The 15,125-nt window shown below is 54.9% G+C and overlaps 1 protein-coding gene and 1 pseudogene across 6 annotated transcripts in view; one reads left to right on the top strand and one right to left on the bottom strand.

Annotated features, from left to right (window-relative positions):
- The window catches only part of DYNC2I1 (dynein 2 intermediate chain 1), a 47,624-nt gene extending 41,931 nt beyond the window's left edge, over positions 1–5,693 (bottom strand). For 2 of the 6 annotated variants that reach the window (XM_055140971.1, XM_055140974.1), the window contains exons 1-4: positions 5,505–5,689; positions 4,587–4,640; positions 3,574–3,955; positions 2,517–2,605 (exon numbers count right to left, since the gene is read on the bottom strand). In XM_055140971.1, the coding sequence (XP_054996946.1) occupies positions 2,517–2,605; positions 3,574–3,955; positions 4,587–4,640; positions 5,505–5,519 (540 nt within the window). In that variant the 5' untranslated portion in view covers positions 5,520–5,689. Of the gene's footprint in view, positions 1–2,516; positions 2,606–3,573; positions 3,956–4,586; positions 4,641–5,504 lie in introns of all 6 variants that reach the window. The other 4 variants (XM_055140970.1, XM_055140973.1, XR_008630434.1 and 1 more) reach the window with 3 other exon arrangements.
- Positions 5,694–11,330: 5,637 nt separating this feature from the next.
- Positions 11,331–11,844, top strand: LOC129403338 (60S ribosomal protein L24-like; annotated as a pseudogene).
- The last annotated feature ends 3,281 nt before the right edge of the window (positions 11,845–15,125 follow it).

Raw genomic sequence — 15,125 nt, 5'->3', positions numbered from 1 at the left:
GCAGCCGTTCTCACCTCCCACAGCCGTTCTCACCTCCCACAGCCGTTCTCACCTCCTGCACCTGCTCACCTCCGACACTCACTCTCGCCTCCCACACTGTCTCCCCCCGCACCTGCCCTGACCTGACTTCAGGAGGAAGGAGCCCATTCCTGCACTCATCCTATGTCCTGGGTAACACTGACCCTTCCAGTCAGCTCTGTTACCCTGATATGGAAAAGTGTCCAAATACCCAGAACAAAACTAGAATTACAGGAAAAAAAACCAAAACAGGAGATAGCCTAATACTCCCTAAGTTTAAGCAATTATAAAAAGAACGGTTCCACCGGAGCGGCTGCCTGCGGGGAGCAGCGGAAGAAGCCCGTTCACACAGGAGACCCATTTGATGATGAGCATAAGGAGAGGCAAGAAGTAGAAATGCTGGCTAAGAACTCTGAAATGAAATATATTACATCCCTCCAGAGGGCAAGCATGCGTGTGCAACCCTAGAGAATCAGCATGCCTGTGCAACCCCGGACAGCCAGTATGCATGCGCCATCCCATATATCTAAGCAACAACCCCCACAACAAAGGGAATTATTAATATGAGCAATTTTTTAGTGTGTATTATAACAAGCAATAAAATGGCTGGAGGAACCAGTTGGGATGGGAGATGCATGCCGAAAGCAGATAATGGAGCAAACATGATGACCTCTCAGTGTCTGTTGCAAGCTATAATGCCCAAAAGTAGAGAGAGAGTATGGGAAGTACTGTCTGCCATGGAGGCGGGGGACGGTGGGGAAGGGGGGTATACCCGGGTATCGGTGGTGGGGAATGTGCCCTGGTGGAGGGGTGGGTGTTTGATCACTGTGAGATTGTAACCCAAACATGAAAGCTTGTAACTATCTCACGCTGATTCAATAAAATGAAAAAAAATAATGATTCCATAAGTCAAATTGCAATCCATGAGGAGCAGCAGCACAGCAAGCCCACACGAGTGGCCCGGCAGGACGCACACAGGGCCGGCCTTTAAAGTCCTCTTAGAACCAACACCCCCTGGTGGAAACAAGACACAGGCTGGGCACTTGCCTTGCACAGGACTGACCGACCTGATTCAATGGCCAGAATCACATGCAGTCCTGCTAGGAGTAATCCCTGAGCACAGAGCCAGGAGTCAGACTCTGAGCACTGCTGGGTGTGTCCCCAAACAAACCAAAACACCCCATGCAGAGTCGCTACCAGAGGGCAATAGCACCTTTTATTCACGCTCAAGCCAATGACTTCGGACCCAAGCCCGCAGAGATCAAGCCCCGAGAGGCCTCGAGAGCAAGCGGGCCAGAGCACACACTGTGCAAGTGAGGCCCAGCCCCGCCCCGAGCACCGCCTGGGTCCCTGGGCACGATCAGCGGTGGCCCAGGTAACAAGGAGCCATGCTGCAGCCCAGCTTAAGACGTGAAGAATCACGCTCGGGCACAGCGGCCTTTGAGAGAGACGAGGGAGGGGCTGGAGCGAGAGCACAGCAGGGAGGGCGTTTGCCTTGTATGCGGCCGACCCGGGTTCGATCCCCAGCATCCCATCTGGTCCCCTGAGCACCGCCAGGGGTAATTCCTGAGTGCAGAGCCAGGAGGAACCCCTGAGCATTGCCAGGTGTGACCCAAAAGGAAAAGAAAAAGCCCTCAAGTGTTCACAGGACTGTAACTTGCCCACAACAAACGTGTGTCTGGTAACACAGCACGGCAGGGACCTGGGACAGTGCTCAGAGGTGCTCAGTTTACAGCTGATGAACAGCAAATATCCCATCCAGGTTAGGGCCCAGGAATGTGCATCCGTGAGGCCAAGTCCATGACGTCCTCCCAGCACCACACAAAATCACTGTTTAAAATCAGGCTTATGTGGACATACACATACCTGACCACACACACACAGACCTTAGGAAACACAGACACCCACGTGTTCATGCAGAGCTGGTAGGACAGGACACATACACACATGCCTGGTAGGGTACACGTGTGCAAAGCACCAGGTAGCACACATGTGTTCACCTATGCCTGATAGCATATACATGCATACACCAGCAGGATGCACACATATGAACACCTGGGAAGACTCCTGTTGTACACTGATAACTGTGCAAAGCTGCAGAAGGTAGGACGCACGTGCACACAGATTCCTGGGAGGACACACACACTTGCACATGACACGCACTGGCACGAACACCCAAGTACACAAACACCGGCTAGGACACTCCCAAGTACAAAGACCCCTGGCATGTGGGCATGTGCCTCAGGTAGAACATGAGTCTAGGGACACCTTGCAGGCAGGCAAGCCAGATACCTTACATTATCAGAAACAGTTTGCAGCAGAATTCGCTTTTCCTTTTATCTCTACGGTCCAAACACTCAAAGTGACCAAGTGCTACTTGGGAACCCGAGAGAGACGGGCCCAGCCACAGAAGCCCTGGAGAGCCTTCTCAGCCTGACCCAGGGGCTGCAGGGGATAGTCAGCACGGGCATATGCAGAAACCTCTGGAGCGCTCATACCTTCCGTTCCCGGTATCTCCTCTCTCTCTCCTCATCCCCTCTTTCAGAGTCTCCATCTCTCCTGTCATCTTCATTCCGTGCTTTACTCACTGCAAAACAAAGCATCATCTTAACACCCGGACTCGAGGGACACCAGACTCTGACACCTTGAGACAGTCTCCACAGTGCGCCCTGCGTGGACTGATGCTACCCCCAGAACCTCCGGTCTGAGGACAGTTCTGACAGAAGGCCACGTGTTGTGGCAGAGCCCTAGCAGCAAGACAGAGACAGAGGCAGAGACAGAGGCAGAGGCAAAGGCAGAGACAGAGATGAGCCTGACCGGAAGTAGCGAGCTGCCCCCTCACCAGCCCTAGGTCACGTGAGGAGGCGTGAGGAGGCAGAGGGCACCCTGGGAAGGAGCCGGCCCCACTCAAGGCCAGCTGGACTCGTGCAAGAAGCCCCCATTTGTCTAAAGACAATCATGAAGGGAAGAAGAGGCCCTGTGCTGCTCGCAGACGCCCGGCTTCAGGCCCCGACACCAGGCCAGGGAAGACACGTGCATGTGCGAGCAGAAAGGACACCCACCCACCCGCTCAGGGTTCCTGGGAACCTGGGCGCTGGCATCTGAACTCTGCTTAGGACAAAGCCAGCACTCTGAGCGGCTCTTCCACCAAAGCTCACTCTCTAGACTGGCAGATTTGCTGAAAACGAATCTAAACCTTTTTCACAGTAACACCGACAGCAACGAGGAGGCTGCGACTCCTCCACCGACCGAGTTTCACAGCACGAAGGGCTGACGCATCCTTGGCACGTAGGGGCCTGGGCAGTCCCCGACCCCAAGGTGCTGAGCCCTGTAGCGTGGGCCTGTGTCCCGGGCACTAGAGGGCGTGAGCAGAGCCAGGCTAGGTCTCGGCCTCCAGAGTGGCCCCTGAGCACTGCCTGGAAGGGCTCCCCAGCAGAGGGAAACAGAAACACAGACGGCAAAGACACGGCAGTGCAGCGCACGCAACGGGGCCGTCACCGCAGGCCCGACGCGGAGCCTTGGGAGCCACAGCCAGGCCCGGGGAGCCGCACGCACCTGAGCGGCCCTTCCGCTCGGCGCGCTCCAGCAGCTGCCGGCCCAGGCCGCGGTGCGGGCTCTGCCACGCCTCCTCCTTCCGGCCGCGCTGCTCCCGCTCCCGCTCCCGCTCCCGGCGAGGATCTGCCTCCAGCTCCCGCCGCTCCTTCCGCTTATCCCGGTCCCGCTCCCGCGCCTCCTTCCTCCTCTCGCGGGGCTTCTCTCTGTCTCGCTCGCTGCCGCTCTCCCAGAGCGCGTGGCCGTCTCTCTGGGCCGCCCTGCCCTTGGACTCCGGGTCCCGGGGCCTGTGCTCGCGCTGCTCCAGGCTCTCGGGGTCTGACTCCTTGCGCAGCTTCTTCTCTCGGTGCTTCTTGTCGTCCCTGCGAGCCCCGGACTGAGCGGCCTGCGAGAAGCAGAGCAGGTCTCACTCAGCAAGAGGGGCTGCACCAGAAGGCCAGGACCAGCAGGAGAGGGTCACTCACGTGCGGGACACGGAGCGGCCCAGAGAGGAAAGGCTGCAGGGGGGAACGCAGCCCCAGCCGCCCGCCGGGCCCACGCCACGAGCACGGAGCTCACTGGCCAATGCCGTGCCCCACACACAGAGGCACACAGACACGGGCACAAAGGCTAAGGGACGTCCAGTCTTGTCAGGACACAAGGACACACACATACAGACTCACAGGGATACACACAGGCATACCGGGAAACACACACAGACAGACAGACACAGCGGAACACACACCTACACAGACACACAGACACACATAGACACACAGGGATACACAGACGACACAGCAGGACACACTCAGACGCAGACACACAGGACATGTGTACAAACACAGAGATGCACTCCAACACACAGGCGTGTACAGACAGACGGCGCTGCACAGGTGGCAGGGGACGAGAAGGCGCGGCGGCCCCTCTCCGTTAAGTCACAGGGCCCAAAGCTGCAGGTTCCGAGCCCAGGAGCCTGGTGAGCGTGGCTCCCCGCACGCACCCCGACCCTGTCGCCCCCACAGGTACCAGGCTCCTACCCAGAGGTGTTTCCTGAGGTCGTCTGCTTTCCAGGTGTCGTCTCTGGTCCTTCTCTACGAGCAAAGCAGCAAGCGGAGTTTCGGAAGCGGCACGCGGCGTGCGTGCTCTGCGGTGCTTCACCGGGGCATCAAGTCCCTGGCCGCGGCCCGGACATGCAGGAGATGCCAGCGCACCTCTGGGACTGCAGTGACGCCCACGGGCCACCACCCGCCCCCAGTACCCTGAGCTGTGCCAATCCCAAAGGGCCCTCAGGGTGGCAGGAAACCCACAGCTCGGGCAGCAGCCAGGGCTGCACCGAGCCCCCTGCGGGGAACAGGCCGCGCCCTGGCCACCCTCCGCTCCCCGAGGACACAGCGCAGGCTAAAGGCCAGGGAGAAGCCGCCTCCAGCCCCCGCGCCCCGCAGCCCCCGGCCCAGCACACTGCAGAGAGGGAGGGTCCGTGCGCTCCGGCCGGAAGCCGCCTCCAGCCCCCGCGCCCCGCGGCCCCCGGCCCAGCACACTGCAGGGGAGGGTCCGTGCGCTCGGCCGGAAGCCGCCTCCAGCCCCCGCGCCCCGCGGCCCCCGGCCCAGCACACTGCAGGGGAGGGTCCGTGCGCTCCGGCCGGAAGCAAACGCGGCTGGAGCCAGACCCCGGCTCACGGAGACCCCCGCTCCCGGCGGGACCAGCGCCCGGGAGGCACCGGCACAGCCGCCACCACGCGAGCCGCGGGGTCCCGTCGAGGGTCCGCGCCGGGGCCGCCGGGCGCAGTCCGGGCAGCGGGCGCCAGGCGTGGGCGCGTCCCCGGCCGCCTGCGGCCCCCGCCGGGCCGACGCCCCACCGGACCCCCGGGAGCTCCGGGCCGCGCTCCTCCGGGCACGGCCCTCGGACACCGGCCTCCGAGCCCGCCCCCGGGCCGCCCCCGACAGCCCGCACCCACCTTCCCGGGCTCCATGGCTGCTCCGGGCCCCGCCGGGCCGCGGCGTCCCGCCTCCTAGCAACGGGCCTAGCGCGCCGCACGGAGCCCCGCCGGCCCGGCATGCCCCGCGGCCCCCAGCGCGCCTGCGCGACCCCGTCTCCTAGCAACCGGCCGGCGCGACCCGCGACCGAGCCCCGCCGGCCCGGCATGCCCCGCGGCCCCCAGGGCGCCTGCGCGACAGCGTCTCCTAGCAACCGGCCGGCGCGACCCGCGACCGAGCCCCGCCGGCCCGGCATGCCCCGCGGCCCCCAGGGCGCCTGCGCGACAGCGTCTCCTAGCAACCGGCCGGCGCGACCCGCGACCGAGCCCCGCCGGCCCGGCATGCCCCGCGGCCCCCAGCGCGCCTGGCCGCCCCCGCGTGAGGGCGCTGGGGCCGCGCGGGGAGCAGAGACCCGAGCCCCGAGCGGGTGCCGAGCGGGCGGGGCCGGCCAGGCGGGGCTCGGGGGTCGGGGTCGTCCCCGCGGGGGTCGTCCCGCGGGCCCCCCCACGCCCGGCCGTCTCGGCCGCTGCAGCCCGCGCGGGGGCAGCTGCGTCCTGCCGCGCAGGTGCGGGTACGGTGGCCGTGTTGTGTCAGCCGCGGAGGCTTCTCAGGAACGGGTCCGCGTGCTGTTCCACGCACAGGAGACGTTCTCCGGCAGTGGATGAGCAGCCGGCACCCGCAGTCTAGTGTGGTCGTGCATTTTCCCCGTTGATTCAAATGAGTTTGTTTTTTGTTTTTTTTTTTTTTTTGCTTTTTGGGTCACACCCAGCGATGCACAGGGATCACTCCTGCCTCTGCACCTCTGCACTCAGGAATTACCCCTGGCGGTGCTCAGGGGACCATATGGGATGCTGGGAATCGAACCCGGGTGGGCGGTGTGCAAGGCAAATGCCCTACCCGCTGTGCTACTACTCCAGCCCCTCATTAATTTTGACACATGTGTTTTGATTACTTGGTGTTTCAGAGTTGGGTTTGTTTTTTCTTCCTGGTAGGGGGGTTTGTTTTGCGCCACTCCAGTTAGGTGCAGGGCCATACAGTGCTGAAGATCAAAACCGGGCACAGATCTCCCTGAGCTGCAGCTCTGTTCCTCTTTATTTACCTTCCAACTTTCGTCTTTTCATTTTGTGGGGAAGGGGCCAGTCCACACCCAGCGATGCTTAGGGGACCATGTGGTTCTGGGAACGACCCGGCACAGCTATAGGCAGTGGTGTGCCGCAGCTCTGAGCTGTCCCCCAAGCCCCTAGGGATATTCAGGAGAAGAGACCTCCCAAGCTATGCTCAAGCGCACAAGGGGTCCCTCCCTGATTTTCCGCTAACAGGGAGGGCCTGTGGCTTGGTACGAGGGCAGAGAATGACATGCTGCTTAGGCCCTGCAATGTGAGGATCCGTGGTTCACCAGTGGTGCTGGGGCCTTTCAATACAGTGATCAGGGGTCTTCTGGGGCTGCAGCCGGTGATGCTTACTAGGACTTTATGATACCTGGTCGAGTGCAGGTAGACATATGCCCTAACCTCTATTATCTCCTGTTCCCTCAAGACACAGTTTTTATGCATCTGTTTACTGGCAATAGCAGCTTACAATGATGGCTGTGTCCTCTTGTTTGGGATCATCATCATCATCCCGTTGATCATCGAATTTCTCAAGCAGTTTCAGTAACGTCTCCATTTGTCCTAGCCCTGAGATTTTTAGAAGCCTCTCTTTACTCGTCCTTCTCACCGATGCCGCATTGGAGGCTCTTTCAGGGTCACGGGAATGAGACCCATCATTGTTACTGGTTTTAGCATATGAATACACCATGGGGATTTTGAGAGGCTCTCCCATGTGGGCAGGAAACTCTCAGTAGCTTGCCAGGCTCTCCCAGAGGGAGAACTAGGCTATAAGATGTAGTGTGGCCACGAAGTGGCTGTATGCTTCCGGGAGCTTGGTTTAAAGTCTCTGGATGTTGGCCATTTGTGGGATTACACAGCGCTGGGGCCAGTCCCTGGGTGTTACCACCTAGCTACTGGAAAAATGGGAAATGTGGGCGGAAGAGGCCCAGTCCCAACCTGAGCAGGCTTGGAGGTCTCAGCCCCGGGTCCCACACACCTGGCTTCCTCTGCCAGTACCTTCATGCGTGAGGCTCGTTCAAACATGTGGAGAGGGGCCTTGAGCATGGCTGTGGCTAAGGCTACAGAGGTCTTCAGCCATGGGAGCTCTGCTCGGGGCAGGGAGGGAAGATGAAGCCCACCCACTCCGAGGGGCCCCAGGGAAGCCAACCAAGCTCGCAGGCAAGAGAGTCTGCTTGTTTGGGATACAAAGGCCATTGACTCGACTCCATGCCTGAAATAAACTAATAGTTCCAAAGATCTCTTCATATTTCATTGTGTACTGGATTTGGTTGCAACAATACTACCTTCATTTCCTCTCATCAGCAGTTAGGAAGCCGGTAAAAGGGAAGGAGGCAAAGAGAAAGCTTGCAATTTCTCTTATTTATTTGGTATCTGTACCAAAAGTAGCTCCAAGGGCTGGAGAAACAAGACAGCAAGCAGGGTCCTTGCCTTGCTTGCGCCTGGTTCAGGTTTAATCACCAGCATTCCATATGGTCTCCTGAGTACCGTCACATGTAACTCTTGAGTGCAGAGTCAGGAGTAACCCTTGAACAGTATGAGGTATGGGCCCTTTCCCCGGCACCCCAGAGAACACCAGAACTCTAAAGTAGCTCCACTCCAAATCTATGCTCTGCTCATTCTTTCCATTTGCATCACATCTCCAGGACATAGGCATGTCGGTGTTTTCAGATGAGGCTGAGAATAAAAAGGACAGTTCCTTGGTCTGAGGGTACAAGGTGGGCTGGCAGATGGTCTGAGGCCGTGTCCATTCTCTGTCAACTGGGGAAACAGCTGATACTGAAAGCTTCATGCTCTGCTAAAAGTGCGGGTAAAGGACCAGCCACTGTTCGACAAGCGGCTGGGTCTATATGTCCCTTTCCCCTCTGCTTTCTGACCAGGTGACCCTCCACTGCATCCAGGCAGTCCTTCTTTCTCCCCTAATCTCTCACAACTGCAATCTTTAGTCCCCAAACAGAAGAGTTCCTCAAAGGCACTGTTTTCATTGGCTTTGCAAATGCTATATTTTCTTTCTCACTATTCCCCTATCATATTTGTAATTATAGCAACATAGAAAATTAAAGAATCTCCTCAGGGCAGGGGAATAGCTCAAAGGGCTGGAGGTGTGCCCAGCATTGCAAGGTGTGGCCAGCAATGGAGGTTCCCAGCACCACTGAGGCAGGGGGCACCAGGCAAAGTAGAAAACAAGAACACCCCTGACTGGGGCTGAAGCTGTAGTACAGCAGGCAGGGCATGTGCCACCCACATGGCTGACCCGGGTTCGATCCCCAGCACCACATATGGTTCCTCGCGCCCCACCGGAAGTGATCCCTGAGCACAGAGCCAGGAGTTAGTCCTGAGCACCAACAGGTGTGGCTCCAACACAACAAAGACTACCCCTGACTACCTTTGTGTGTGTGTGTGGTGCTGGACCTCAAACCTAGGGCCTCACGTACAAGTCAAGGGCTCTACTGTTGAGCTATGTCCTCAACCTCCCCTACTATTTCTTAAGGAATTATTTTCTCCCCTTCCCCTACATATTTTCTAGGGGCTGGAGAGAATGTACAGCAAGCAGGGCACCTCTCTTGCACGTGACTAACCCTGGGTCTATGCCCAGCACCCTCTATGTCCCCTGAGCCCCAGCAGGAGTGGTCCCTGAGTGCAGACCCAGTGGTAAACCTGAGAATAGCCAGATGTGGCCCTCAAAAAGGTTTTCTTTTTTTTTTTTTTTTTTTTTTTTTGCTTTTTGGGTCATACCTGGCAATGCACAGGGGTTACTCCTGGCTCTACACTCAGGAATCACTCCTGGCGGTGCTCAGGGGACCATATGGGATGCTGGGATTCGAACCCAGGTCGGTCGCGTTCGGGTCGGTCGCGTGCAAGGCAAGCGCCCTACCCGCTGTGCTATCACTCCAGCCCCCTCAAAAAGGTTTTCTAACTAACATATTTCTTCTATCATATTTAACAAATGACTTGGAGTAATGATAGAATGAGAGATCACTTGTAATCACTTGTCACCCCGTTATTCATCAGTTTGCTTGAGCGGGTGCCAGTAACATCTCCATTCATCCCTGTCGCGTGCTAGTGTAGCTCAATGGTGTCTGCTCCCTCCAGGAACGCGATGAGCACCAAACCATTCCTGCAGGGTCTTAACAAAGAAGTCTGACCATCTCATAGGTGGGCGACCAGGTGTTCTTTTGATACTCCGTGGAATCCAGTCAGTAACGGCTCTAGTCCAGCGTTCATCTCTAAATCGCATTCCGTGTCCAGCCCATCTGATTTTCGACACCTTGGCAAACGAGACAGCGTCCCTGATCTTTGATCGTCGATGGAGGTCGGAACTCCGGATTCCTTCTCTCACTTGAGTGAAGCGTGATGCTCCAAGCATATGGCTCTTTCTATTCCTCTTTGGGTGACCCGAATAGCGTTCTCAACCAGTTTTCATAGGGCCCAGGTCTCTGAGGCACATGTTAGTGCAGGAAGAACAGTGGAGTCGAAAAGATGTACCCGGATCCAGAATGAGAGATAGAAAGTTAAATAAAATGTGATCTTCTAATAACTCATAACTACCAAGAGAGATAAATATGCAAACAACTAAAAAGTAATGAATATGTGAGACAACTCACAAATGCATTGAATAAGAAAGTGACTAAGAGCTGCCTGCAAGAAAGATCAAGGTTGAGTAGAGTTTATTTCAGTTGGACCTGCAAGCACACTTGTCAGTTAGACTGAGAATATATATATGTATATATATATACATATATTTGTAGGGGTAGGGGGTGGGTGGTTTGGGCCATACCAGGCGGTGCTCAGGGCTGACTCCTGGCTCTGCACTCAGGGATCACTCCTGGCAGGCTCGGGGGACCATATGGGATGCCGTCAACAGAACCCTAGTGCCATGTGAAAGACAAATGTCCTCCCCACTGTTCTATTGTCCAGCCTCAAAGAAAGAACATTTCTAAGGAAAAACAAATATTGGGATGAGTCAGGAAAGGGAAATGCAATAATTGAGTAGAGTTACAATGTCAGCCACATAGTGATTATAAAAAATTATCAGGCATAACTTCAAAGTTGAAAAGAAACAGGTGAGAGCATATTTAATGATGTGTTTTGCCAAACAAAAAAATTACTGATTTCCATGTCTTATGTGTTTGTGTCATTTTACACTTCTCTGTCCCACTGTCTCACCTGTCAGCCCACCACAGACAAGTCATTGTCCACATACTAACAGCCTTTCCGTGTGTGGCTTCTGCACTGGGAACCACAGGTGTGTGGCATGGGGCGTGTCTGGGAGTGAGGTGCGATGTTGGAGATGAATCTGAGAAGGGACACATGGGAAGCAAAGTTAAATGAGGGTCAGGTCAGGTGGGGCCATGCTGAGTCAGTGAAGAATCTGACTCATGACCACTGGCCTGTGACTGACAATCCCAAGGAGATTGTCCTGAGTGTGTCTGAATTCAGGAGGAGGTGACACATCCACTTCCCTGGAAGAAGACGCAGATGGCTGGATCAGGAGGTATGAGTGAAGAGATTGCGTGAAGGCGTCAGAGTGACTCTGGCTGGCCACCAGCAAAAAAACAGGGCTTGGCCCCACAGCTTCAGTGGACTGAATCCACCAGCAACACAGTGACCTCAGGAGAGGTCATGGGGGAGGGGGCGGGTCTGTGGGGAGACCACAGCTCAACAATACTGGGTCTTGGGAGACCTTGTCACCACCTGGAAATGGTCTCTCTTTGCCATCTCTCATCCTCCCTGGGAGCTGCAGCCACGGAGGCTGAGCTGTGCCGTTTCATCGGGTACAAGACCTACGGTGGTCGTGGGCGCACTACACCCGAACCGATGGAAAGGTTTTCCAGTTTCTCAGTGCAAAATGCGAGTCTGCATCTCATTGCAAGAGAGATGCTCAGCAAATAAACTGGACTGTCCTCTACAAAAGAAAGCACAAAAAGGAACAACTGGAAGAAGTGCAAAAGAAAAGAACTTGTCATGCCATCATGTTCCAAAGGGCCACCACTGGTGCATCTCTTGCTGATCACATAGTCAAGAAGAATCAGAAACCTGGCGTTAGAAAGGCTCATCAGGAATAAGCTACCAGGGCTGCCAGGGAAGCAAAGGAAGCTAAGCAAGCATCTAAAAGGACGGAATGGCTGCTAAGTCTCCCACAAAAGCAGCCCCACAGCAAAAGATTATGAAGCCTGTGAAATTTTCTGCTCCCTGAGTTGGTGGGAAATGCTAAGTTGACAGATCCAAATTATTTTTTTGTTTTCGGCTTTTGGAATCACATTTGGTGCTTTGCACTCAGGAATTACTGCTGGTGGTGAGCAGGGGACCATAGGGATGCCGAGGATATAACCTGGGTCAACCATGTGCAAGGCAAACACCCTCCCCACTGTACTATTGTCCCAGCCCACAACAGATCCAAATTTTATTTTATTTTATTTTTTGCTTTTTGGGTCACACCCAGCGATGCTCAGGGGTTACTCCTGGCTTTGCACTCAGGAATTACTCCTGGCGATGCTTGGGGGACCATATGGGATGCCGGGGATCAAACCCGGGTCGGCCGCGTGCAAGGCAAACGCCCTACCTGCTGTGCTATCGCTCCGGCCCCCCAGATCCAAATTTTAAATAAAGATCTTATTACAAGAAAAAAATGAAAATGGAGTTTAGGCAACTATATTCTATCCCCAGCACCACACACAGTCCCCTGAGCCCTGCCAGGAGTGATCCTGATCACAGAGCCAGGAGTAAGCCCTGGGCCCAGCCAGGTGTGGTCCAAAACTTCCTGCCAGAAAATGGAGATGGGACTTGTACTTACTGGGTGACTTCAGGTGGAGATTCTAATATGCATCATCTCACCTACCTGGAACTTCCAGGAGAGGGGCTCCCCTCACACACAGAGCTGTGCTTAGTGAAATGTAACCATGGGGATGATCATCTCACAGGGAAGCAAGTCTCACCAAGAGTCTCTCAGAGGTGGAGACACACAGAGTGGGTTTGGAGGGACAGAGAGTTGGAGACTGACCCTGGTTCAATCCCCAGCACCACATACGATCCCGAGCACAGAGTCAGGGAACACTGCTGGGTGTTACCCTCAAACCAAAACCTACCAAAAAAACGAACTGTGTTTAGAAAGGGGAAGAGGGCCAGAGTGATAGTACAATAGGGAGGGCGTTTGCCTTGCACACAGCCAACCCAGTTCTATCCCCGGCATCCTATATGGTCCCCCGAGCGACGCCAAGAGTAATTTCTGAGTGCAGAGCCAGAAGTAACCCCTGAGCATCGCGGGGTGTGACCCAAAAGAAAAAAAAAGAAAGGGGGAGTTTGTATAGATCAACAAGGTTTTGCAGATGCCAAGCAAGAGGAACAGGACTGAAGCGATACTGAGGGACAGACCCTGAGCTGAGCTATGACACAAGGGAAGGGAGGGCACAATTTGCTACCAAGGAGCTTTCACTTGATGTAGGAAGCAGGGGAAAGAGTTCATAAGTAAGGAATAGAAGCCACAGAGGTAGGGCAGGGACAGGCACTTGCTTAGCACGTGGCAGACCTGGGTTTGAGCACCACCCATGATCCCCTGAGCCCCATCAGAAGTGGTGCCTGAGTCAGGAATTAGCTCTGAGCACCACCAAATGTGGCCCACCCCTGCCCATCCACAAAATCAAGCAAGGAGGAAATTAAAATGAATTAAATTTGCATTTTAATCTCACCTTTTGATATAAACATGGACTTATGAAATAACCTTGTGATTTAATGTGTGTGTGTTGTGCTAAGAATGGAACCCAGGGCCTCACTCACACATGCGAGACAAATACTGTACCTCTGAGCTACATACCAAGGACTGAAAAATACTTTCTGAAATAATTTCAAACTTTGAAATGTTTGAAAACCCCCCTGGTCTGGGAGCTGGAGCAATAATGCAGTGGGTGGGTTATTTGCCTTGCATACAGCTGACCCGGGTTCTATCCCGGCATCCCAATAAGTCCCCCTAGGCCTGTCAGGAGTAATTCCTGAGTTGCAGCGCCAGGAGTAACCCCTGAGCATTGCAGAATGTGAAAAAAACCCAAAAACTCCCTTGTTTGCATCAATCAAGTTCCCACAGCTAAGTTCATACCTACCATCTACTGTCTGTTCACACACCTCTTGTACTTAGTCTGAATCATCTGACTAATTAGCTGGAAATATTAGTGTCCATCTCCCAAACAGCCTCTGCCCCTGTCCAGGACACCTCAGCACTGCATCTGCTGTTTGACCATCAAGGCCTCCCAGGCCCCTGCAGGAACACATGACTTGTGTAGTCACTATCTCCTCAGCCCCCTCAGTCTGGAGGCGTTACATTTCCCTGGAGCAGGGTGACTGACCTGGTCTGCTCACTGAACCCTCTGGCCTCAGTAGGGAGCACTGTCTGCAGAAGCCCCAGAAGGGCACCAGCCCCTCTCTGCACACAGCCTCAGAGTCAACATTTTGAGTTGGGTCATGCCCAAAGCGGGGTTGGGGTTGCCCCAATCCGCACCTTTAGTCCCATTTTTCCTTTTGTAGCCTTGTTCCTTGTAAGAGGCTACTCCAGGAGTACCCCATAAGCCTGCCTGCCGTCCTCACTCTGCACTGTGATCACAGGGACGGCAGCGTTCCCTCTGCCTGCCTCACCTGTCACTCGTTCTGCTAACATTCTAGTCCTTTCAGCTTCGCACAATGGTCTCACAACTCCCCCTTCACTCACTGGGTGGAAATACGTCAATGTCACCCTAAATTTGGCTGTGAGGCACTCTGACATCACCTGGTTCTTTGGGCACCTTCGTCCTGGAACAACAAAGTGTTCCAGGCTCAGCTTCTACTTTTACTGCTGCAACCATGGAGCCAGCTATTTTGTTAATGATCCTGGTTCCTTTTATTAGAGGAAATTACCATTGCTTCTGGGTGCTACAATATGCAGAAACAGCAAGCATAAAATAATACATCCGTACACATGCGCTCAGAGTAGACCTACCCCAGTTTCTGTGCAAATATGTCAAGGAATAAGTACATGATTATTCCAACTCCAAACCTTGGGCTCTTTCTAGCCTCCCTTTTGCATGGCTGTAAGATCTTCTCCAACAGCAAGAAGCTGCTTCCCTTGACTCAGTCTATGAATCATTACCCGTAGAAGCAACCCAACAGGTGTTCCTGCTGCAGGGAAACGGGTGCCAAAGAACTTTGGAGACCAGAGCACTAAAGAAAGAACAGTCAAGTGAGGGATTTTTGTAATTGAGACAGTATTATTTTTTGTTTGGGGACCATAGCTGGTGGTGCTAAGGGGACACTATGTGGTGCCAGGGACTGACCTGGGGCCAACCTTGTTCATGATGAAGATGGTCCTTCATGACTCTCTGGGGCCTCTTGATGGCTGATGAACAACGTGGCTGATTGTGTGGTCTTTTTTTTTTTTTGATTGATTGTGTGGTCTTGACAAGTTGGGGCACCAGGTCTTGGTGGTGGTATGGAAACGAGGCATGTGTTCTTCATCCATCTGCAGTGACACCT

The sequence above is a fragment of the Sorex araneus genome, chromosome 1, assembly GCF_027595985.1.
Source record: "Sorex araneus isolate mSorAra2 chromosome 1, mSorAra2.pri, whole genome shotgun sequence".
Classification (NCBI taxonomy): domain Eukaryota; kingdom Metazoa; phylum Chordata; class Mammalia; order Eulipotyphla; family Soricidae; genus Sorex; species Sorex araneus.
The sequence above is the reverse complement of the archived record's forward strand: the minus strand, read 5'-3'. Positions and strand labels throughout refer to the sequence as shown.